Here is a 25,087-nt window from a genome sequence, read left to right as displayed (position 1 = left end):
AGGGTTGACATTGAACAACCTTACCTATTCAATACCCTCACTAGAGTTCAGATCTGTCTTCCAAACTTGATAAACCCTAAAATTAGGAAACCGATCAACAAGGTTGACAATTGCTATTGTTGGGTACAGAAAGCAACTCTCTGCAAATTCCCTTGTTCTGATTCTGATAATGAAGACTTCGTAGTTGCCATGGCTGTGTCCGAGCCATTCAACCCTCGTATGACCATAGTATGGACTTCCATAAATGCTCTTGTGAGGAATAAGAGTTTGGTTTCCATAGGACCTGCAGACAAAGCGGGGACATGCATTGAAAATCCATATGAGACTTCATATGGAAAATTGTATGGAGATATCTTATATTTCAATGGCCAGCTTTACGTCCTCACCAACAATGGAGAACTTCTCCTCTATGACACAATGAAGGTAGTTAAGTTTGCATCTGAACCGGTTCAGAAACAAATCTATGATTATGATCTGTGTATGAAGTGGAATAGGTACTTCTTGGTTGAATCATTAGGAAAGCTCTTAATGGTAAAACAATACCGACCTTATGACCCAGTTAGCATGCTTTTCAAAACAAGAAAGTTTGAAGTGTACAAAATGGATTTTGGGAGTCGGAAGTGGGTGGAAGTAGAAGACCTCTACAACCGAGTTTTGGTAAGAGGTAAGGATTACTGTTTGTCTCTGTGGCCGTCAGAATTGCCTTTTTTTTTGAGTTGTAGAGATAATTGCATCTACTTTGCTAATTCCTTGGTAACTGACGAATCAAGAGAACACCCAGTAAAATGGAATTGTGAAATGGGTATCTACAATATGATGAATGACATGTTAATTAGTAATTATTAATTTATTGTTTTTTATTTGTATTGTTTCAATATTATTTTGATGAGGTTGAAAATTATTTTTTATGAGATAGTGCAAATTGAATTCAACATTTCCAAATAATATGTTTTAGGGGTAAAATAATAAAATTAATAAATTTTATATGGTAAATGGTTGATCCAACACAAACAAACTTATGGATTCCGATCCTCTAAAAAGTAGAAAATCATTTATGCCTCTTTTCAAATTTCAGACACATTTAATATCTTTTTAAACTTTCAGATTTATCAAACTCCACCTAAATATGCTAGTTTATACAAACTTAATGGCTTTGCATCTTCTTTTGTTTTTTGTTATATGGGTTTTGCTGTTATTGTTCTAGTACTGTCTAAAACCCAAAGATTTATAGTGGTTTGAAGTGATTTGGGTTTTGTTTGAAGTAATTTTCTTTTGAGTCACTTTGCATTTCCTTGGGATTGTAGGTAATAGCGATTAATGGCAAGTTACTTGGCATTTACCCTAATAGTTAGTTCCTTCTTTTGAGAAAGAAGAGGTGATGATAGTAGGCAAAAACTTAGTTTAGAAGAAGGAACTAACTATGCTTGGCTCATGATTGCTCTCCTATTCGCTTAGGATGTCTTTGGTTCATTCATCATTGATTAGATGATGGAAAAAAAGAATCTAATAAATTGTTTCAGGTCTCTCATTCCATTTTAGTATTCTTGACGTTTAAGGAAAGATCATTGTTCATCGCCAGATTTGAGCATTTGAATGGTTGATAAAGAAAATTAGATGACACCTAAAAGGCATTTGTGTTTTTTTTTTTTTAGATACCACTTAATGACTGGTTAACAAATACTAGATTGATACAATTTAAAAGTTCAGGTATTGAATTATTATATCGGGACCAAAGTGTTACAACCAATGGGAATTTTCCCAAATAAATAAAACATAGTCAGATCATTTTCCTCCAAGATAAGCAATATTCCCCTTAGAATAAAACATTTTTCACTTGCTTATTTGATTTTCCTTTTTTTTATGTTGATTTTTAGGAAGGCCGATACGTTCTAGTTTTCCTCCAATAATTTTATAATCCATTTACTCAGAGACACAAAATTTGAGCTTGAAACCTAAATCACTTTGCTAGCAAAGCCATACCTAAAAATGAGAATTGTTAGGGCACAAGGAAAAAGACATCAACACCGTTGACGGTAGGAGGCGAACCGCCGAAATCCTGAAGGGGCCTTTGACAGAACAATGTTCGGGATGCCAAGTGTCACCTTTTCTTAAATTCTGGGTGGCAGTATGCCATTTTACCTTTTCTGCTTTCATAGCTTGCCGTTGCCGTATAAAATATAAACTACAAATTGTAAGCCTTCATCTGTTTCTCAGTCTTCACGGTTGCTGTGTCGGTGCTGAAAGTCTCGAAATCTTGCGAGGAACGAACTAACGACAAAATGGTGGCTACAAATTTGAAATCCGAAACGATGTCTCTGATGGATAAAAGGAAAGCCATGGAGACTGAGATGAATGCCATCATAGCTCGTCTCTGCCAACCGGGAGGCCCTGGAATTTCAGGCAATCTTGTTGATTCGGAGGCAAGCAATCCCTTTAATTTCCCACATAGTCTTCTCTTTTGATTTGAACGATTACCTAACAATTTTCATGTTAGTTTTCATACTTGCTCATGGTAAAAGAAAGGAAAAAAAAAAACATTTTTGTGTAAAAATCTGATCAGGCTTCTAAAACCTAGAAATTGGGCATTTTTTTTTTATCATGTTTGTTAGGGATTTCCTCGGTCGGATATCGATATTCCTGCTGTCCGGGCTGATAGGCACCGTCTTGCTGGTAATATGCCCTTCTGCTTATCTGAACTTAGCTTCCCTTGGTGTATACTAACAAAAGAGTCGGTATTTACTGGTCTCGTACTCTGGGTATTGCAGTAACAGAATATTGTTAGTCCTAATCTTAGTGGCAATTCTCAAATGAATAGCATCTTCTCAAACAAGAACATGATTTGGTTGTTTATCAGACTTTAAACATATTATGAGATAGAAAATACGAAATAATGAATAAACAAGATGGGAACGTGCTTACTCAAATAATTGCTTTATCCTTATTTTCTTCACATAAATTACTGTGAAGTATCGTTTGATCATTGAGATGGAGTATTGCTGAATTTTTGACGTAATACGTAAATAACTGACAGAGATGCATTGTTTTTTCTGAAACTACTTGTTTACGGTATCACTTGTTTTTGTAAAGTATCTAAGATATTAAATGAAGTGTAAAGGAAGATCAGTTACAAAAGGGGTTTCTTGGATTGCCGACAGAAAAATGGTCATTGAGTATTTAACTTGAACTCTTGTTGATTGAATTATTATATCCTGTCTACCCTCTTTGTATGGTAATTGATGAAAGTTAGTTTAAACCAATGACTATCTTAGTGCAGATATTGATGAGGGCGTGATTCAGGGAAATTTGTCTAACAATTAAACCCACAATTCAAATCCTTCAGATTGCATATGAAAAAATGGATCCATAGTGTTCAATCATCCAACACTTATAGTATATTTTAAGCACTTCATAGCCAATGCTAAGACTGGTTTTTTTATCTCTGGAAAATTGGAAATAGCATATTGATAAAAAAGGAAATAGCAAAGAGGTATAAGTTTCCAAACAAAGAGGGTAATCTCATAATCAAAACTAAAAATCCTTTCAATATGCAAATTTCCTCCTACCATTTTATTGTCAAGTTCTCTTATAGGGATTATCATGGCTTTAGAAATACATACAATCACCTATATACTTGGTCCGTTGCTTTAAAGAGTGAATAAATGACCTACTGAGCTGTGGTGCCAATGTATTCAACGAGTGGATTTTCAGGCTCAGCTTACCTATTTGGAAATTGCAAGTAGATGAATAAGAATCATTAGGGAAGTGTATCATTTCTCTATCATTATAGTCACTCGCATCATCTATATTATCTATTTCTCTTTAGAAGTTGTATTTACTAAGATTTATTACTGCAAAAGCTGCTAATAGTGTGGGGCAAAATTTGTATGAGATGGAGTCTGTAGTTTTCCACATGAATTTCTATAACCTGAGTCTTTGTTTATGTATTTGTCTTATAATCTTCTTTCACTAGTAGAATTTATTTTCCAAAATTGTGGTGTGTGATATTTCTTCTGAGCCACTAAATTTTGAATGACAATTCTACCTTCTCAACTTTTCTTTTACTGTAGACCTTCGTAATGATCACAAGGACATAACAGACAAGATAAATGAAAACTTGCAAGTTCTGCATTCGGTGAGGCTTGCTCATAATGTTTCTTCTCCTGCGAAGGATTCAGGTAATTAGAGTTCATAAATGGAAAATTTTTACATGTATTGACTGTAAAGTTGATTATCACTTCTGCCTTCCCAAGCTAATGCTATTCATTGGTTGTCAGTTGCGGTATTTGGCAACTTATTACTGCCACAAGCATATAAATCTTCAGTCAAGTTAGTACTTATTAGCTCCATAAGTTAGCTTAATAATAATGTGCAATAACACCCGCCCTCCAATATACCTCTTTCACCATTCGCTGATATGTTTTTCTCACAAAGAGAAGGATAATGTTATTCACTGGTTGTCAGTTGGGATATTTGGCAACTTATTACTGCCACAAGTATATAAATCTTCAGTCAAGTTAGTACTTATTAGCTCCATAGATTAGCTTCCATGATGTATAAGATTCTTTTTTTTTTAATTTATTAGAGGAAATAGATGACACATGTACAGTACTTATTGTTTCATGTATATCTTTTCATTTTGTCCAATCAAATGTCCTCTTGGTTGGTAATACATTGCTGCTTCTGTCTTTAGTTTTATGAAAAATCTGTACTAGTTTTTGTTAAAAAACGGGCAGCCCATTGCATGAGGCTCCTGCCAATGTGGGGTCTAGGGAGGCACAGATGTATGCAGCTTTACCCCTGCACATACAAAGAGACTGTTTTCAAGATTTGAACCTTGGTCACCCAAGTCACAATGGAGCAACTCAACTGTTGCGCCAAGGCCCAGCCGCTGTATTAGTTTTTGTTACTAACGTCTTCAACTTGATAAGTTGTAGAGCATGGTTTCTTGTCTTGATGACGAATTTCATTCAGCAATGTGAGATATGATTTTTTTTTTGGAAAAGGTAAAGTAATATTTATTGAGAATGAAATACACACAAGAGGCTGAGATCAGTCCCAAAACAGGCTGACTGATCTATTCAGCAATTACACAAGCCATCAAGACAAAAAAATAATACATCTGACACATTACAGTTTCTAAAATCTGCTGCCACAGACAACCAAGAAATCAGCTTGCCCACCAACTTCTGGGTTAAGTCCTCCAGACTTAGAAACTTGTTACTGAACACCTTTCTATTCCTCTCAGTCCAGATACACCAAATTACAGCACTTGGAATCATCTTCCATAAATTCTTCTTTTTCTTGCTCAAGCCCAAGATATGCCAGCAGCATAACAGCTCTTTTACCGACCTTGGCATCACCCAACAAACCTTCAAGGAGTTGAGGAAGTGGTTCCACAACTGAGCAGAAAACAGGCAGTGTATACACAAATGATCAGTAGATTCAGCACTGCACCCACATAAGTTGCAAGACAGGTCCGAAATCTGAAATCCCCTGCTCACAAGGTTCTCCTTGGAAAGGCATTTATTAAGAGCCATAGTCCAAACAAGGAAACTGGCTTTAGTTGGACTGATGGAATTCCATTCTTGCTGAACTGGGAAATCAGGAACACCCCTCCTACCAAGCATGGCAGCTAAAGATTTAACTGAAAACATCCCATCAGAATTGCACTTCCAATGCCACTTATCCTCCAAACTATAATCCAACTCTTGATATTGGAGACAGGTCAAGAGATTCACTGCCTCATCCACCTCCCAATCAAAGAGATTTCTTCGGAAAGAGGGAGTCCAAAGAATTGAACCACCAGAAATACTATAGCACTCAGCAACTGAGGCCTCTTGGTCTGAAGCACACTGGAAGAGGAGTGGGAAGGACTCAGAAAGAGGAACATCTGAGCACCAAGGGTCCTTCTAGAATTTATTCCTATTACCATTACCAGCCCCGACTGAGATCCCCTTGGCCAAATCTGGAAAGTGCTTCATTATCCCTTTCCACAGAGAGTTACCCCAGTTAGGAGGGGGTCCCTAGATCTCCAATTGCCCCAACTTACACCATATTTGCTGGCAATGAGAGATCTCCACCAAGCATCAGATTCTACAGCAAATCTCCAAATCCATATACATAGGAGGGCAGAGTTAAAATGTTTCAGCTTCCTTATACCTAACTCACCAAGTGCACTTTTTTCTCCTCCTCCCAGCCTCTCCAAAGAAAATTCCTTTGAAGCTTTTCAATCTGATTTGCAACCTTCTTAGGAATAGAGAATAGAGATAGGAAGTAGGTAGGCAAATTGGAGAGGGTACTCTTAATAAGAGTCACCCTCCCCCCAAAAGATAGGTATTTTGCCTTTCAAGAAGCCAACTTCCTTTCCAATCTCTCAATAATTGGGTCCCAAATAGCAGAGGAACCACCACTCACCCCAAGCGGGAGTCCCAAATATTTGATTGGAAGGGATTCAATCTGACAAGCCAGAATACCAACACACTTGGCTAAATTGGAAACATGTCGAATTGGGATAATTTGGCTCTTATTCCAATTAACATTCAGACCTGTAATCACTTCAAACCAAGAGAGAATCCCAAGAATTAACTCCACCTGAGAGGGGGAAGCATCTACAAAGCATAATGTGTCATATGCAAATTGAAGAATATTCACCTTCTCTCCCCCCGACACCATTGCAAAACCTTCCCAATCCCCTGACACAACAACCTTCTTACAGAAAAGAGTGAGGATCTCCATAACACATATCAAAGAAACCTACAGACTGTCCATTTACCAAGATTGAAAACTTTGGGGAAGTTATACAGACTTTAATCCAATTCTTCCATTTTTGTCCAAAATTCATCTGAAGAAGCACAAGGTCCACACATCTCCAGTTAACATGATCATCGGCCTTCTCAATATTAAGTTTACAAATCAAACCCGGAGAACCTTCTTTTTTCTTGGAATGAATGAGCTCATTGGCAATAAGAATTGAATCTAGAATCTGCCTACCTGGAATAAAAGTACTTTGGTTACTTGAGATAACACTACCAAGAACTTCGTTCAATCTTTTAGCAAGAACTTTAGCTAGGATTTTATAGAAGCTATGCAGCAGACTAATCGACCTAAAATCCTTAATATTCACAGCACCTTCAATCTTTGGAATGAGGGTAATAAAGGTAGTGTTCAGACTTCTCTACAATGATCCCCTCTCAAAAAAGTCCCAGAAAACATGTCAAGATATCTTGTCTCACCACATCCCGGCATTTAATGTAGAAGAGATTTGTAAGATCATCAGGCCCTGGAGACTTTTCATCAACCAACAACTTGGTGGCTTCTTTAATTTCCTCCTCAGAAAAGGGTCTCTCAATGAATGAAGACTGTTCATCACTCAGTTGGTTAAAAGAAAGGGATCTAGGAAAAGGTCTAAAGGACCAAGATTCCTTATACAACTTCTTGTAAAAGCTAGTTGCCACAAGCATCATATCAGTCTCAGTGATACCTACCCTGCCCTCTCCCTCCAGCCTGGTAATTACAAAAGCTCTAGCTTTAGCATTTGCCATTTTGTGGAAATAATGTGTATTCCTATCCCCCTCTTTCAGCCAAGCCACTTTGACTCTTTGCCTCCATTTAATTTCTTTTGCCACTGTCAATTTGTCAAACTTCAACTTAGCCTGAAATCTTTTTAATCTGAGCTCCTTAGCAATAGGACCTAATTCTTCAGCTGTGTCAATCTCCTTTATGGTACTCAGGAGAGCCTTCTTCTCAGTATCTAGACTCAAACTTTTCTCCAATTTCCAAATCTTTAGCCTTGCTTTAATGGCCCCCAATTTCTTTGCTAAGATGAATGAACTGGTACCCCCCACTTGCAGATCCTCCCAAATAGACTTCAACAAAGGAACAAGTGAATCATCCTCAAACCAAGCATTCTCTAATTTGAAAGGAACTTTTTCTCTCACTCTAACACCACAAACCAGCTGAATAGGAATACGGTTTGACACTAGTCTTGGAAGGGCAATCTGCTTAAACTCTGGGAAAATATCTCCCCAATTAGAAGTAACCAAAAACCTATCCAGCCTCACTAGGGTAGGAAGGTCTTGATTGTTGGTCCAAGTATACCTGCTGCCATGAAAGGGTAAATCTTGAAGTTCAAATCTGTTGATAAAATCAGCAAATTGCACCATATCCCTTGATCTTCTCCCACCCGAGCTTCTCTCGTCCCCAGAAAGAGTGACATTAAAGTCCCCACCAATGACCCAAGGAAAAGCAAGACTTCCCTTAGCCACAACCAACTCTTCCCAAAACTCCTTCCTCTGGCTTCTGTCATTAGGGCCATACACATTAGTAACTTGACACACATTACCATTTGCAAGTTTCAAGACAAGTGAAATTGAAAAATTTCCAATCTGATGAGAAATCAAGCTGCAAACTGTCAGGTCCCACATACTCAGTAACCCCCTTGCACTACCAACTGCCGGCTTTGACCTCCACCTAACCTCCCCCTCCCCCCAGATACTTCTAACCACTCCAGCCTCCATAGTTTCCAATTTAGTTTCTTGAATCAATACCACTTTTGAACCTGAATTTTTCAAAGAGTCACATACTACAAGCCTCCTTCTCCCCGACCCCCAACCTCCTAACATTCCAAGATAATATCTTGAGCTCCATAACAAACTAAAAACAACAGAACACTTGGCACTTAGGCCTCTCCCCCCCCCTTCCTACTGCTTGCTATATCATTGAGGTTCCAAGTCAAACGTAGCAATTCTCTACTTCTTTTAGATTTGTTACCCCCTTCTTTACTGCAACTTCCCCCCTAGCCATACGCATTCTTTTCTCTACCCCCTCCAAGTACTTGATTGTTTCCTCTTCCAAACCTTCTAGCAAGATCCTTAGAAACTGCCCAACTGAGGCAGCACCCCTATCTGTAACACAATTTGCTACCTTTCACCTGTGGCCCAACACCCACAAGAACACCTCCACCACCTACAACTTGAGAATCTGTGGCCACCATCACTATCGGATCCACCTCCATCAGCTCCTCTTCCTTTCTCAGCACCGCTAGCTGGTTGGACTTTAGCTGAATCTCGCCTTCCAGAGCAGACGATTGGGAAGGCAAAGACTTCACAACCCTAGAGCTGGGGTCCGAAGTTCCTTTTCCACCCTTCTTCTTCCTACGTGAAGCAATCCCCCTTCGTTCCCGAGAATCCCGAGCCTCCCTAGAACCCACACCCTGATGACAACATCCAACCGGAGGATTGAAATCCGGAGACAAGTTCACCCATTGACCAGAGGAGGGACTGGACTCATTATAACCATTGAGCCCAGGCCCAGCTTCCAGGTTAAAAGGTTGTAGAGCCGACTAGGCTGGATAAAGCGCCCCAAGCCCAATAAGTTCATCCGAAGTACCATGGGCCCATTGAGACTCGAGTGGGGGAGGCTGGTAGACCTTCTGATGACTCATTGGTGCACATTCTTCCTTAGGTGCTAGCTGGAGCTTAGCAAGGCATTCTCTAATTAAGTCTTTAATGGCTTCCCAAAGCTTGCCCGTTGCCCCTCAGATTTGAAATTTGAATCTCCTTCACAGCTGGATCCTAGGTGAGCCCATTTGGACCATTCAAAGTCGCCAAGATCGGATGGCTCAAAGGAACCCCCAAACCTATGTCTTCTTCTCTATCACCGGTCGCCAGAGAAGTTACTCGTGTCTCAGTCTTTTGGTATCACATTGCTTCAGAAAAACAAGGGAGCTAACTTTCGCCAAAATCTTCTAGGACTAAAGTTTTGGAGCAGTTTGAACACTCTTTTTCTTCTTTCTAGACATCACGAGACAGCCCTTCTCTGCCTCTCCATCTTCAAATAGACGGCAAAACTTCTTGCCAGATCTGAACAGTGAAGACCACTTCCTCCGCCACCACTTCAACCTTGCTTGGGATTTGGTTCCCCCTGTGGATTTTCATTCTTACCAACTCACAGGTTGACAATCTCTAGCGGGGAATCGTCCGCCTCTATGAAACTCCCGCAAGCATCCCCAATAGCCCTTATGACACTTGGGCACCAGAGCAGGAGTGGAAGGGCGAATACCCTAATCCAGCACGAGGGGTAGTGGCATCCTGCACTCACCCCCCACTAGTCCAACAAAAGGGGGTTTCTTCCCAACTGCCAAGGACCTTGCCTTGAAACCCAATCCACACCAGCTCTCGACAGACAGATAAAGAGGAAAAGTCCATCCGCCATTTTATTCACTCTCACACCCCCTACCTCCCTCCAAAATCTGTTTGCCCACCTCTCCACCTCCGTAATCTCCTCCCCCCAACAGAACTTGCCCACCAAGCAGTTCCTCAAAAACTCTCTTCTTGCAGTCACCCCCTGAGGATCCGTAGCTACCACCCTTTTACCATTAACCCATTTCACCTCCGATGTCCCAAAAGCAAGCTAAACCCCCGCAACCACCGCTTCACAATAAGAAAGGTTGCGCCTTGCCCTCCCTTCGTTCTCCAATCTACGGTACCAGTTGAAGGCTTCCCATCTTCGCTTCCCTCCACCCGCTCAACTGTAAGAGACTTTGCACTGCATCAAAACTTCAGATAAGAAACCCTTCACCAGCGAGACAACCATTCACAGGAAGAAGTTCCTTTTTGGTCTACCCCTAGCCCTTCTAGCCCCTTCAACTTGGTTTATTGTAGGAGAGAGCAAGAGGCACAATCAGAGAGAGGACATTCTGGATTAGTAATCTTTTCACTTCAGTCAATGACAACCATATACTCCTCCATCGTGGGCCTTTTCCCAAGTGGTGTCAGCCATTTGAAGCCTTGACTTCTTTAATTTAAAAAATGTCCAAAAAAAAAGGGTTAGTTTCACCTGTGGGAGAGACGAACTGAAAATTGATTCTTGAATACAAGGAGATTGGAACACATTGGGTCACTTCTCAACCCAATCTTTTAAAAACCGACTTGGAGGCTGACCCATTTTTTCCTTTGGGTCATGGGTCAACCCTCAACCATCTAGTGTGAACGAGTCCAATTATTGTGTGCATTTTAAAACTTTCATAAGGTGTACTTATCATTGAAGACTTTAACAATGTTAAATATGTCAATGTAACATGTTGCTTTACCATTGGTTGTTGGTTGTTGGTTCATGTTTGAGTTATGTTGTAGCAATTTCCATTGAATGCACTATAGGTTTTGCCTATTTATATTATATATATATATATATTTTATTTAGGTCTAATTTAGTGAACAAGCTTTTTGGTCCGCGGGCTTAACCTCAGGCCAAAAAGCCCGACCCACATAAAATTCGAGCCGGGCTCGGGCTTTGCCAAAATAGCTCGGCCCGACCCGACCCGACCCGACCCGACCTATAGTTAAACCTAAGTAAACCCGGCCCAGCCTATGGTTAAACCTAAGTAAAAACCCTATGTGATGTCCATTTGAATAAATTTTTTGATTTGAGAAGGTTGTTGATTCACTTGTAGGCCCATTGTTCATTTAAATAGAGGAAAAAAACATCTGAATTAAAATAGATAATGTCTATTTGAATAGGGAAAAATTCGAATTTCTTTTATTAGGTCAGGCTTCGGGCTTTTTATCAGGGCTGGGCTCAGGCCCAAGTTGTAGGCCCGTTGGTCAGGCCGGGCCTAACATTTTTTTGTTAATAAAGAGTCAAAGCCCGACTCGAGCCCGGCTCGGCCCGGCCCGGCCCATGAACAAGTCTAGTTCCAATAAATTAAGGCCCACTAACTGAAAAATTGGAAACACGACATACTAATAACAACACCCATAATAACAGGACTAAGACCCATTCGGCCCATCAAGCTGAGCATAGATATCAATCATGTCCAACCTGTTTACATAGTGCTGTAACCTTCTTTGTGGACAACCTTGGTTAAAAAACATTTGCTAATTATTTCTTTGAGGCAATGAAAGGAAGGCAAACTTCTCCTGATGCCATTCTTGTGGATCTGTCATCTATAATGCCGTCCCAATCAACAGATTCAACACCTATATAAGCCTCCAACTTCATATGTCCATGCTTAGCAAAGAGGGCACCCATTCCTAGAGTCCCCTTTTAAGTAGCATAACACCCTTTTTGCAGTTTCCATATGTGTGTCTCTAGGAGCATTCATAAATTGGCTGATTACACTCACAACATATGAGATGTCTGGCCAAGTTTTCTTGTCTTTGACACCTTACTTGGATTGAGCAACTTTAATCCCCAAGAAATACCTTAGTTCTCCTAAATCCTTAATCTCAAACTTTGAGCTAAGGAACCTCCTAAGGCCTGAACTTCTTGTGTGTCACTACCATTTACAACAATATAATTAACAAACACAATGAGGAAGGTGTCTCTAGACTCTCTCCTATTCACAAAGAGGGTATGATCTGATTGTGTTTGAGTATAACCGAACTGTACAAGGGCAACCTGAAATCTATCAAACCATGCTTGAAATCTATCATCTCCTCACCATGCATGTTTGGAGGAAGTGATATGTACACCTCTTCAGTCAAATCACCATTCAAGAAGGCATTCTCCACATCAAATTGATATGAGGCCTAATCATAATTCACCACCAACAATGAGAGAACCCACATAGAACTTATCATTACCACTAGTGAGTAAGTCTCCATATAATCTATCCCATATACTTGTGTATAACCCTTGGCAACTTAGGCGGTCCTTATGCCTTTCAATTTACACCCTATGGTCTCCTTCCCAAGAAGTAAGTTTACAATATCTCTGGTATTGTTCTTATGAAGTGCCTCTATCTCAATCCTCATATTATCCTTCCATTCTGGTTTAGATAAGGCTTTTGTTATAGACTTGGGTATGGGTTGAGATGAAACATAGGCTAGGAAGGAATGATAGGAAGGGGACAATAGGCTATAGGAAAGGTGTTTAGAAATGCAATGAGTTGTACATTTCGTCTTGTCCTTTGCCACAACATAGGTAGGTCAAGGTTTGGGAAGGGAGGGATTGGAGCAAGTGGTGAAGGACTTGTCCTCTCTTTAGGAGTTGGAAGTTACTGAGACTCAACTAAGGATGTGGGAACAACATGTTCATGCCTTAGCCTTAGCCTTTGGTGCCACCTCTAGACAATAGGATGAGTAGTAAAAATTAGGGGATGAACAGGTTGAGGAGGAGGATCAGGAGGAGTAGATGAGCTAAGAGGACAAGATCCAACTAGATCAGATGGTACCATAGACGACACACCACAAGACTCAATAGGAGCTGACAAAGGAAGTGAAGAATCTAACAATTCAATGGAACTCTCCCCCTCAAAAGAATGATTGTAAAAGGGGATTGACTCAGTAAAAGTGACATCCGTAGAAACAAATCAAGTGCTGTTAATGGGACCAAAACAACAATAACCTTTCGTGTGGAATCATAAACAAGGAAAATGCACTTCCAAGCTTTGGGTTTAAATTTTTGCCTATGAGAGATAGGAATGTGAACACAACAAGTACAACCAAAGACATGTAGTGGAATGAAAAAAAATCTATATTAGGAAAGAAAACACGAACCCCAAAACCTAAGGAGGCATGTAGTTAACGAGAGAGGTAGGTGTCATAACGACATCACGCCAAAATTTAATAGGAACATGGGAGGCAAAGAGAATACTCTTGGTTACTTCCACAACATAGCGATTTTTCCTCTCCGCTACTTCCTATGAGTCTAGCATCTTTAGTACGTACATCCCTACACACTAGTTTCCATTAGATCAATCTCTTGCCAAAGGGATTTTAGCATATACGGCTAAGGGTTTCTTCCCTCTCTTAGATTATTTACATCATTCTTTAGTTTGTAAGCCCTAGCAACATTCAATTTTTGGGAATAGGTCTCTGTAACACTATTTCACACTAGTGTTTTAAAAGGCAAGGGAGGCATATGGTTTGAGGCGTGCCTCTAGGCGAGGCATTCCCAAAATGCCCTAAGGCATATGCCGGAGGCACTGACACCTTTGAGGCATGCGCTTCAAGTGCAAGAAGTGTACGCCTCATGCACTTTTTTAATGAGGCGTGCTAGAGGTGTACGCCTCATGCACACCTCTTATAAAAAGATAGAAAACAAAGAAAAAAAGGAAAGGATAAAAAGAGAAAAGGAGAGGGAAGGGAAGAAAAGATAAGGGGAAAGAAAGTGGTCTGCCCTCGGCCCCTTCGGCTGGGGGGCTTTGTCCCCGCGCCCCCCCTTTCCATGCAGCCCAATTTGATTTTTGTATTGGGGTGGGGAGGTCTTGCTATGCTCCGACTCGCTTGCCTCCGCTTTGACAAGACACCCTCTTGACCCCTTCCTCTTAAGGAGGCTTACGTCTCCTTGTGTTCGGGAGGCTTACACCTCTTACGTTCTAAACTACGCCTTATGCCTCTAGGTAGTGGAACGCTTCGCATCACGCCTCCATGTTTTAAAACATTGTTCTACACCTCTTTTAGTATCCACCCATAGATAGTGCCTACTGATATGTGGTTGCATGGAATTCGCTAACCAGCCTACAACTGTATAGTTTTCCTGCATCCACCTCTCATAGGCAGGGTTATCTTCCTTAGGTTGCTTCTTACTCCCAATGATGTATTCCCATTTCCCTCTACTGTAGACATGGATCTTAATTGATTGAGATCATGCTAGATAATTAACTCCATCTAACTTTACTGTGGTTACTTCACCTAAAAAAGTCTTCATAGACCCTCCCTAGCCAAACCTAGAGTCCATAGGTTGTTTCGTCTCACCTCCAGTTTGCTCCATTAGCTAAACAGAAACAAACAAAAATAAAAATAGGGTGCTAGTAATCGAGAATCACAAGCCCAGGGTGAAAACTACTCTTTAAACACCCAAAATTACGGTTTCATCGGACCCAACGACTTGGGAGAAAGAGAGTCTATCCTCCTTAATCCAAATTCTCAAGTTAGCTAGGGTTTTAAGGAATCTTTCCAAGAACATATTTTGGGCCTCAAACAAAGACTGTTTTCCTTTCCAAAAACCTCCCCCAACTGGGCTGTATAAGTTGTTAATTAGTCAACCAATCAATTCTCTATACACACTGTGTGGGCCTAAAAGAGAAAACTGAAGAAGATACAGACTTGCTTTGATACCAAGTTGTAAATCACACCTACACTAATGGAATAAGAAAGAATTCAGAAGTTGGAATTTTTTCACCAACTTTGTTTTACTGACTTTTGGAGAAACCAGTTAGTAGCAGCAAGGATATCTCTAAGTTGTGCCCCCCTCCTCCTCAAGGCTCAATGAATCTGAATTTTGATGGAAGTAGCCAGGGCAACCTAGGGCCCTTTGGGTTGGGAGGTGTTCTGAGAAACAAGGCTGGAGAGGTTGTTCTACTCTACTCTGGCCCATTAGATGTTGGGAACTCTGTTTGTAGAATTTTTAGCTGCATTACAAGGAGTATTCTCGCAAAAGAATTGGGTGTGGAGCAGCTGCTGATTGAAGGGGACTCTAAGATAGTAGTGGATTGGTTAAATAACCTGGAGGGTGTTGCGTGGGGTTACAAAAATGAGCTAAAGAAATTCAAGTGGATGACAAGTAACATGTCAGTAACAATACAGTGGGTGGGGAGATCAGCTAATGCTTTTGCTAATGTCTTGGAAAAACAAGGGACAAATAGGGAAAATTGTTCTGGGCTCAACTATTATTTTATATTAGCATTCTTGTACTTTTTTGCTTTAGCTTATTGTTTTCCGCTTGGAGAGGCGGCAACTCGTGCCTTTCTACGGTACATGTAACCTGTCTTTGAGTTAACAAAAATCTTCTATTTTATCTATCAAAAAAAAAAAAAATAAATAAAGAAAGAAAGAGTTCAGAAGAAGAGGAGGGAAGAAAGGAAAGAAAGAAGAGAGTTGATTGAACCTCTCTTCAGTTCCCTAATTACTTTTATTAATCTGACTGCGAAATTCAGTACAATGACAAGAGTGCGTCCATAGGCCAGCTACTAAATAAACAATAAAAAGAAAGAAAGCTGGCCCAATAAACTAAGGCCCACTAACTGAAAACATAACATACTACACAGGTCAAGTGGGTCAATGGTTTTTGCACGTTATCCTTGCTTTTAGGTTAACCCAAACTTGGAATCACAGGTTGAACACTGACAGGCTGGGTCAAAGGCAGGTTTAAAGCACCATCTCAACCCTCCATTTATGGGGCAAATTTCACCCTATAGTCCCTGCCACATATCCAAACTTGACCTTCGTCGGCATTTTGTAAGGTTCAAAAGAAGAAAAAGGTGAAGCTTTCAGTAGTTAATATCACTTAATAAAGGTCCAAGAAGTGGCAGGTAAATGGCTGTTGTGGACTGGGAAGCAAAAAACATGGCAAATACTGACTACTGAGAGTTCCTTGCATGGGTACTCTGAACTGACCACATTATTTCTCCCAGTGATTTAAAAGGCATGCCTAGGTGCACAGGTGACCAATCCACCTTGCCCAGGTCCTAGGCGCAGCCCTTTCAAAAGGCACACACCTGCTGTGCTTTGCGCCTCAGCCCAGGCATGCGTCTTTTCAAAATTTTGCACTTTTTTTGAACCTAGCGGCTGGGCTAGGGGCTCCGCTCCTGGAGAAACCCCCTATTTGTTAATGTTGTTCATTCATTCATCATAATAAAATATCTTCTTAAAAGGCAATTAAACTTATAAAATCATTATTTTTTATGTAATAATTAAGAATTAAGACCCCAACATGGACTTGTTCAGGCTTGCCTTGAGGGGCGTGGTACAAAGGTGACTCGTAGAATCAAGAATGTAATATATTTTACATCACATTAGCTACTTGAAGTAATGCAATTGAGGAAAAAAAGAGATTGTGGGTTTTACATGCTTGAAAATGCTTTGTATGTTTGATTTTATTTTTAAATTTTCATTTGAATACGTTTTACATGTTATGTTTATTGATTTTATTTTTAGATTATAGGGTTTTTAAAACAATTATTTTAAAATTTAAGATTATATTTTTATTAATATTATGCTTAATATATATTTTTTTATTTTTTGCACTTTTTTTATTTTTTAGCAAATTTTTGAAATTTCTGACATTTTTTTTTATTTTAGCATTTTTTTTTGTATTTTTTCGCCTTGCTTCAAAAAGGCGTGCGCCTTGCCTTGCACCTTGCGCTAAAAAGCTGATTTCTTCTTGTGCATGAAATAGGTTGTCTAAATAAGAAACCTAATGGAAAAACCTTTTCTTAAGTTTGTACATGTTCATCTTTTATTAATTCACTGTAATCATTCTAAAACCCTTTTCTCCCATTTATACGATTGTTATTTTATCCCTTTTCCTTCTTGGTATACTCCTTGTATTTATTTTCTCATTGAAACCTTACCCTTTGTGTGCAAGAAATGCAGTTACATAAATGTCTTTACTAGTGCTTTGGTACAAGCCTTATATTCAATGAAGTGTTTAAATTTTGCATTGACTCTTCCCCATGAGATCCCTGGTCATTGAAAAATCAAATTGAATAGTTAATCTGATAGACTGATTATGTTTTTCCGTTGATATTCCAGATAACCAAACTTCAAATATTGGCCATGCTGTTGCATCTGCATCTTTGCCTAATATTGTTCCCAGTGATACTCACAGTGCCATGGATGTGGATTCAACCATTAGTGTGCCCTTTGCCCTGGTTGATGAAATAGCTGATGCTTCTCCAGCAGCAGAAGATGGATTACAACTTGGGGACCGGATTGTGAAGTTTGGTAATGTAGAATCTGGTGATAATTTGCTGCCAAGGCTTGCTTCTGAAGCTCAGTTAAATGAAGGTCGTGCGATTCCTTTGATAATTATGAGGCAGGGAACACTAATCAACTTAATTGTGACACCAAGACAATGGAATGGCCGTGGCCTGTTGGGGTATGCTTGACATTCCTCTTTGCTGCATTAATTCTCACATTCAAAATAATTCATCTCGCAATTCTTTTTGGTTGCCCTATGTTCTTAGCTTGAGTTTGGATTCTATTACTTACCAAATAGAAGAGGGGACAGCTGCAATCTGGTACTTTTGCTTTTAAGAAGTAATTTGATCTTTGTATGCTTTTATGTTTCTATGCTAAATGGACTCACGTATAGCATTTAGCACTACTCCAGTAAGCCTTTCTTCAAGCCATGCAGGCAAGTTATCTGATTCTTGAAAGTACTATTAAAAAATGTGCAACTGCAATTGCATCCGTTGATCATCCATGTGTTACTTGTGAGGGAGTAGTCATAGTGTTGTCTTGGATAATGATATCGTATATTGTTCAAGATCTTGTTGGTGAAAGGTTTCTAAGAGTGATTTTTAAATTCCATTAGTTGGAGTTTGGAAACAGAAAGACCCTCTTAGGGATCTTGTGGCAGTGCAGGTATAATTGTCTAGGGTCTGATTTCCTTCAGTATTAGTCCAGATTTCAGATTTCTTTACTTTTGCAGTGATTCACTAGAAAAAGAAGAATCTACATAGCCATATGCAATGTGGAGTCCACTGAATGTTTACCTAATCAAACTAGATTTTGATTGTGGCAGCACAGGTATTATTGTCTAGGATCTGATTTCCTGCAGTAACATTCCAGACTCCAGACTTCTTCGCTTTTGCAGTGATCCATATGGAAATAAAAAAAAAGAGGAATTTACATATACATAGTATATGCAGTAGAGTCTGGGACCTTCAGGCATAGGAGTAGTTAAAATAAATGAAAAAAGAAGATGATAGTGGGAATATGTTAGCAGTACTCTCAGGGCCACCAATAGGACATGGAACCTCATAAGAGCTGAATTACTACAGGGTCTAGGATGGACACATCATTAATAGTGACTTGGTGGTGGAAGGGAACTCCAAAGTGGTAGTGCGTTTGTTGAAGAATGACCATCAAGGGATTTGGCAGTTCAGATGCATCATGAAGGAGGTAACATTTAGCAAGAGATATGAAATCCACTTGCTCTTGGATTCAAAGATAAGTATATGGTGTGGTTGATGCTATGACAGAACGAAGGGTTGACAAGCTATGGTTATTTTGGGGACTGTTGTAATGTACTGTGTAAAAAATGAGTCAGGTTGCTTATAGCTAGTGTAATCATTATTAGTCAATATACAATTTCCTAATCTCGTTACAAGTTATCCTGATCCAAATCTCTTATTTGGATTTGGACTCTTTAAGTGATAAGGATAATCTCTTATCTTTTCTGTAGATAAAGATCAGTCTTCCTAATCAAATTAGGAATTCCTTTAACCCAAATCTTTATTTGGATTTGAACTCTTTAAGTGGATAAGGATAATCCCTTATCTTATCTGCTGATCCAAATCCCAGATCCGCCCCTATTTAATTAATCTAATTAACCCAGTTTGAAATGGGCTTTCAGGCCCATTAAATTTTTAGGCTCACTTCCACTATAATGCTGGCTAGCTTGGCTCTCTTTGTATGGCATGGGACCCTATCATTGATCTACACATCAGCCACAAGGGTTTAGCCTAGCCTCTGTTACAAGGCTTGGCCGAATTCACTGCTGAATACAGTGAACCCCTGAGTCCATCACTATGGGCTCATAATGGGCCTAACATTTACACTAAATGGTCATTGGGTCCAACCATCTTATGAAGGCCCAATAATTGTGGGTAGACGCAAGATTAGCCCATTAGGTATAACCCTCAATGGTCTTACACTTAATCTCTTAGCCCATAATGATCAAACACTGGCTGACAAGAGAGGACCTCTCCTCGGCTGCAAGGTGTAGTGTTGCACTCTTTATTCACATGGATCCCGGGAATTAAAACCTTTTGCAAATATTTTGAAACCATAATGTATATATGTATATCTCTATATAAATATATTTTGCAAAACAAATTTCAATGGTTAAAATCAACTGCGGCAGTTTAGGTTTCCATCAGAGAGAGTGCGTGCTCGACCATTCACTTTGTTCGACAAAGGGGCTGATCCTATCATTATGATCACCCACTCAGATGAATTCTCGAACTATCCCAACATACCCAGGTTTTGAACCCTCTAAGGATCACACTGATTGCCATATCAAAGATAGCCTAATTCGACACCCAGTGGAGTATCATAATCGAGTCTAGGGGTCAAGTGTAGCATTCTAGTTTTTCCCATCTATCTCCAAGGTTCAGGGCAATACTGGAATTTTGGTCCGGTTTGGGGTTTCAAGAATACCCACATTGCATGTACCTCAGGTCTCACCTTGGAAACTGAGGCAAGCCACTCCAACCAACTTGGTGGTATATCAGTGTCAGTCTTGGTAGGATAAGTCTCCACAGATCTATCCAATGGCTGTGAAGATTTTAAACTAACATGAGTCTCATATCTGTCCAGTTTAAGGGTACTACACAGAAACATACCACAATATCATGAATCAAATATGTATTTTATTCATTTACAATAAATGTCATAACATGCATCATGCTAATTGAAGCTATGGGCATACTTTGTGTTACAGGTGGGCCGAAGGCTTTGAGGGTTCGGAGGAGGTAAGTTGAGGCCAAGGCGGATTGCTCCTTCAGATACTGTTGAAGCCGAGGACTAGTACTGAGAAGGGTGCCTAAACAGGGACGAGATACGACTCCCGCGGTAGTGAATCTGCAAGGGAAAAGGTGTCAGAAGCCTCAGGTAGGAACCCGAGGCGAAGACTCCGACGGTCAAGTTAGTAAGTGTACAAGGTAGGCTGTGAGTCTGGAGCCGAGAGGTCCATATGAGGTATCAGATAGTGCTAAGTCCTTAGAGGAGATAGCAATAGAGATCACAGAGGTTTCGAATCCCTTACCTTGTGGGGGGTTAGCAGGGGGTAGTTAGGCTTGGATGGTCTAGATGAGAGTCGTACGAGGGCCTAGGGAGATGTTCTACCAAAGCAACACGACCTCCTGCGATTGGGTCTGCTTGGTCTGCATCAGGTAACCCCGAGCGTCCTCATGGTGAGGCTATGTTGTCGTCCTCTAGTCGGCACACATCAGTCCTATATAGGCCAACCGAATGCTGCACCTACATCACTTGGTAGGTGCCATCGGGCTTGTTCAACAGAGTGTACCCTATAGTGGCATCGCATTTGTCTCGCTTATGCTTCAACATGATTTCTGTTCATGGAAGAGGGGTGAAACGGTGGATGCCTCAGCTCCGGCTAGGGAGCCCGAGGTGGAGGGGGCCCAGTGGAGCCGAGTCTGTGCCTTGTATTCACGCAGCGACGGTTTGGGGCCATGCGCGATACGGGATTCGCGGGCTGGCACACTGAGGTCATGCACGACATGGGTCTGGTGCAATGAGGGCCTTCCATAGGGAGGACAAGTGCTCTATGTGAACCGGTCTACTTGTCCACCAGGCCTGTGCACCCAAACTAAAGAGTTGTGGCAAATGGGCCCATCAGTTTGCTCAGTGTTGTTTCATCTCCCCAAGGCTGAGCGCTGGTTCACTAGGCATCATTTTGTTTCCCCGAAGTTGAGTGCCGAGTGCCACACCGCTGATGGTCAACTTAGGTGGAGGGCTCACGACTGTCGGATCTAGTGGGATTTGAGTCGTCCGTTCTTCTATAAATAAGGGCCTTAGTGGTGATTTTTCTTTGTCATTTGTCTCTAGGCGCCCTTGCTGTCAAGCAAACACTGCTCCCAGACCTTCAACTCTTTAACACACCTCGTCTTCCTCTTTTTCTTCTTCGCCTTTAGGCAACTCTTTGAACCATGTCTTACTTTGATTCTGGCCCTGAGTGCTATGAACTTTTAGATGGTTTGGAAGGGATCTTTCATCAGACTCCTTCCCTCCTCTCCCCCTTAGGTCCGCTGGTTGTTGTCCCTCTTCAGCGAGAGGTGATGGTGCTGAGGAAGAGGGTAGCCTCCGGGGGTGCCGAGGGCAGCCGCAGAGGCGATGACCCTCCCCGTGAGAGCGCCACATCTGTGACGCCGAGCGAGCCAAAGGGGTCCCCCCAAACCGAGGGGGAGCGGACCCTGTAGCCCATCCCTAGGATAATGGCTGAAACTGTTGTCCGAGGGGTGGCCATGGATGACCTTCCACATTTGGAGTTTGATAGCACTCTAGACGTGGACCAAGTGAAAGCCCTTGCTAGGTGGTTTCATATACCTCGGTCCTACCAGCTTAGGATTCCTAATGTCGGTGACTGGCAGTGGACCCCTGAGGAGGGGGAACTTTGTATCTATCAACATTTTTTAGAGTTCGGCCTTAGGTTCCCTCTCCATCCCTTAATCTCGGAGCTGCTGGAGTGGTATGACATTATGATCAATCATCTCAGCCCCAATGCCATTAGGACCATAGTAGCCATGTTGGTGTGGGCTCGGCTTCGGGACGTGGAGTTGATCCCGAAGTTATTTCGTGCCATGTTTGTGCCAAGGAAGCATCCTTCTGAGTCTAGCATGTATTACCTTTAGTCATAGAGGGGGAGACCTATCGATAATCCCACGTCAATCCACAATTGGAAGGGCAAATTCTTTTACATCTCTCGTCCTAAAGGTTGGTTGTTTAGGTCGAGGTGGGGAGAGGCCTGCATGACAGTTGCCCTCCACTTTGGGATGAGGAGGCCACTGTCGTAGCTCACTTACTCGTGTTGGGGATAGTCAATGCCAAGCATTTGGTGGAGGAGGAATTTCCCCTGGTGTCCGTGGGGCTTAGCCCTGCCCCCTTGGTAGGAGAGGTGCAGATGGACGCCAAGAAGTTGTTGCTAGAGAGTGCCCGCGCCAAGCAGAAGGCCCAAGTAGGCAAGAAGCAGGAGGGCAGACGCTGAGAAGGCCTGCCGAGGATGTGCCTGCGAGGGATGAGTGGGCGCTTGCCCCCACCAGGTTGATTGATACACAACAAGTCCCCGTCAGCTAAGGGAACCATGGAAAGAAGCCAGTGATGGGAACAAGAAGAGGCCCATTGAGGCTGGCAGGAAGAGGCCCACCGAGGAGGTCCTGACAGAGCAGCCGCCAAAGCTACTAGGGGGGTCCTATCGAGGACACTGTGCCGAGGAGGCCCTCTACCAAGGGGTATCTTGTGGGTCCCTCATCTTCCCCCGCATATGCACAAGAGCTTGTTGGAGAGACCGGGCAGCCCTCTAGAATCTTTCACCCCCAGTGGTCGATCCACGAGGGGGATTCAATTACTAAAGAAGGGGTCGGGCAGGCCCTAGTGTGTTGGGCGATCCTTCTGAGGGATCGTTTCAAGATGATGTAGAGTGAACCACAGTTCATCCACGATGAGGGGCTTTACCATCTGGCCAAGGTGAGCTTTTGTCCTAGTACTTCATCTTTTGTCCTAGTACTTCCCAGGCTACCAATAAAGGAAGAATATACAAACTCAGTCAAACAGGAAGATAATGAAATCAAGGTGTCTAATCATTATTAGTCAAATATGAAGAGTCACTTGTCACGTGCAGAATCTCACCTTTTACATTGATTATCAGGAAGTCATGCTAAGAGCCCAAGACCTAAGGGTGAAATGGAATTTGTCTTCTTGATAAATTTTGAGATTTTCTGCCAAAAACTTGGAAGAAACAGTTATTGCAAACGTAATTTCACAGAATCAACAACTCACGGTCCCTGATGATGTCAGCAACAGTTGCATTCATATTCCATTATCCCCTGTGTGTACCCAACCTTGCTGATTCCCCACTTATCCTTCAAAAAACCATCCTTTTCTTCCCTCTCTTTCTCCTCAAAACAAGAGTTCAGAATGAGAAAGGTGAAAGAAAATCAAAGATCAATTACTTACTAAGCATTAAACTGTATATGGGTGAATTTCTCTCTCAAGTCACAGACACATACTTCTGATAGGCTTAAAACTTTGCCCAAGCTCGATATAGAACTGGCCAGGCTGGACCAGCCCATCAGGCTACCCAGCTCATGAACAGGACTAGAGAGTACACAAGGTCTCACACCCCAACAAAATGGATATTGCCTGTTTTGATGATTCCTTGTGAATTATAGACTGCTTCCAATGAAAGGGTGGTCCAGCGTTAATGCAGTTAGGATTGATGATAATTTTTTTTTTTTTTTTTTTTTTTAGAAAAGTTAACTGGTTTCATTAAGAAAAGATAGGAGTACACAAGAGGGTGTACAAAGGAAACAATACAAATAGGGAGCAGACCCCTGAATTTTACACAGGAGGTATCTTATCACCCTACAGAACTTCTAAAAGAGCACCTATTTTTGCTCATTCATCTGCAGGAGCATTAAGTTCCCTTGGAATCCAGCACAGATTTGCATTTGAAACTTCCAGTAGATCCCTTGCCTCAGCCAGAAAGTGACTGAGTCTCCACCGTCCAGCTTCCTGTCTTCCTAACCATTATATAATGTTAGCTGAGTCTCCCTCTATGGATAGGTTCTGAATGCCAAGACTTTGATTTATCAGATTCCTGTAAGTTCAGCCATCACTTCTGCCTTTGTAGAGTCAGCTATTCCTATTGGCCCACTGTGCACCCAGCAAGTGTTCCCATTTTCATCCCTTAATACTCCTCCGATACCAGCTGCTCTGGGATTACCTGAAGCACTTCCATCAAAACTTAGATCCCAAGTTCCTTCTCTCCTGAGTAAAGGGCCCCTGTGGATTGGGGAGGGGGGGGGGGAAGAGAAAGGAAAAAATCAATATCCCTGTTTAGATCATTTATAGAGACTACTTTGAAGCAGAGATGATAATTGCAGAAGCAGAGATGGTTTCCTGGACTGCTATTTCTGTTTCTTTTGAGATGTTCTAAATGAACTTTACGATGTCCTTCATGATACCTCTTTTGTTTATTTATGAATTATGAGCTAGATCAAGCTTTAGAAACATGACTTATTTTCATCTTTACCTAAAAGGGAAAAAGAAAGAAACATGACTTTGTCATATTTGTTAATAATATAGATTATGAATTTGTAGTCAAATGACTAACTATATATGAGTTCCTTGCAGATGCCATTTCCGTATCTTATAATCAGTTATTGTTGTCTCATCACCGGGAGAGCAGCTGGTAGCTATCTTTCCATTGTTTCAGACAGAAACATGTGCTGATACAGGAAATTCTCATAGGCCTGTAATGCATTCCATTAGTGGTAGTTTGTTGATTTCCGGTTATACCATGTGGTGTGGTTTCTTTATGGAATCCACGTAACATTTTGATGGTACACTGATTTTATCTTATGTTTTCAATGAAGATGTCCCTCTAATAGGTACTCTCA

At 41.2% G+C, this 25,087-nt stretch overlaps 1 protein-coding gene across 1 annotated transcript; it reads left to right on the top strand.

Annotated features, from left to right (window-relative positions):
- The first annotated feature begins 1,918 nt into the window (after positions 1-1,918).
- On the top strand, positions 1,919-25,087 carry LOC148843320 (26S proteasome regulatory subunit). Its single transcript, XM_088958817.1, has 6 exons — positions 1,919-2,125; positions 2,215-2,420; positions 2,610-2,670; positions 4,068-4,175; positions 17,475-17,820; positions 24,822-25,087. The coding sequence occupies exons 2-6, from the start codon at positions 2,280-2,282 to the stop codon at positions 24,841-24,843; spliced, it is 678 nt and encodes a 225-aa protein (XP_088814943.1). The 5' UTR covers positions 1,919-2,125; positions 2,215-2,279; the 3' UTR covers positions 24,844-25,087.

The sequence above is a fragment of the Nelumbo lutea genome, chromosome 8 (assembly GCF_056320005.1).
Source record: "Nelumbo lutea isolate HS-2025 chromosome 8, American lotus-T2T, whole genome shotgun sequence".
Lineage (NCBI taxonomy): Eukaryota > Viridiplantae > Streptophyta > Magnoliopsida > Proteales > Nelumbonaceae > Nelumbo > Nelumbo lutea.
The sequence above is the reverse complement of the archived record's forward strand: the minus strand, read 5'-3'. Positions and strand labels throughout refer to the sequence as shown.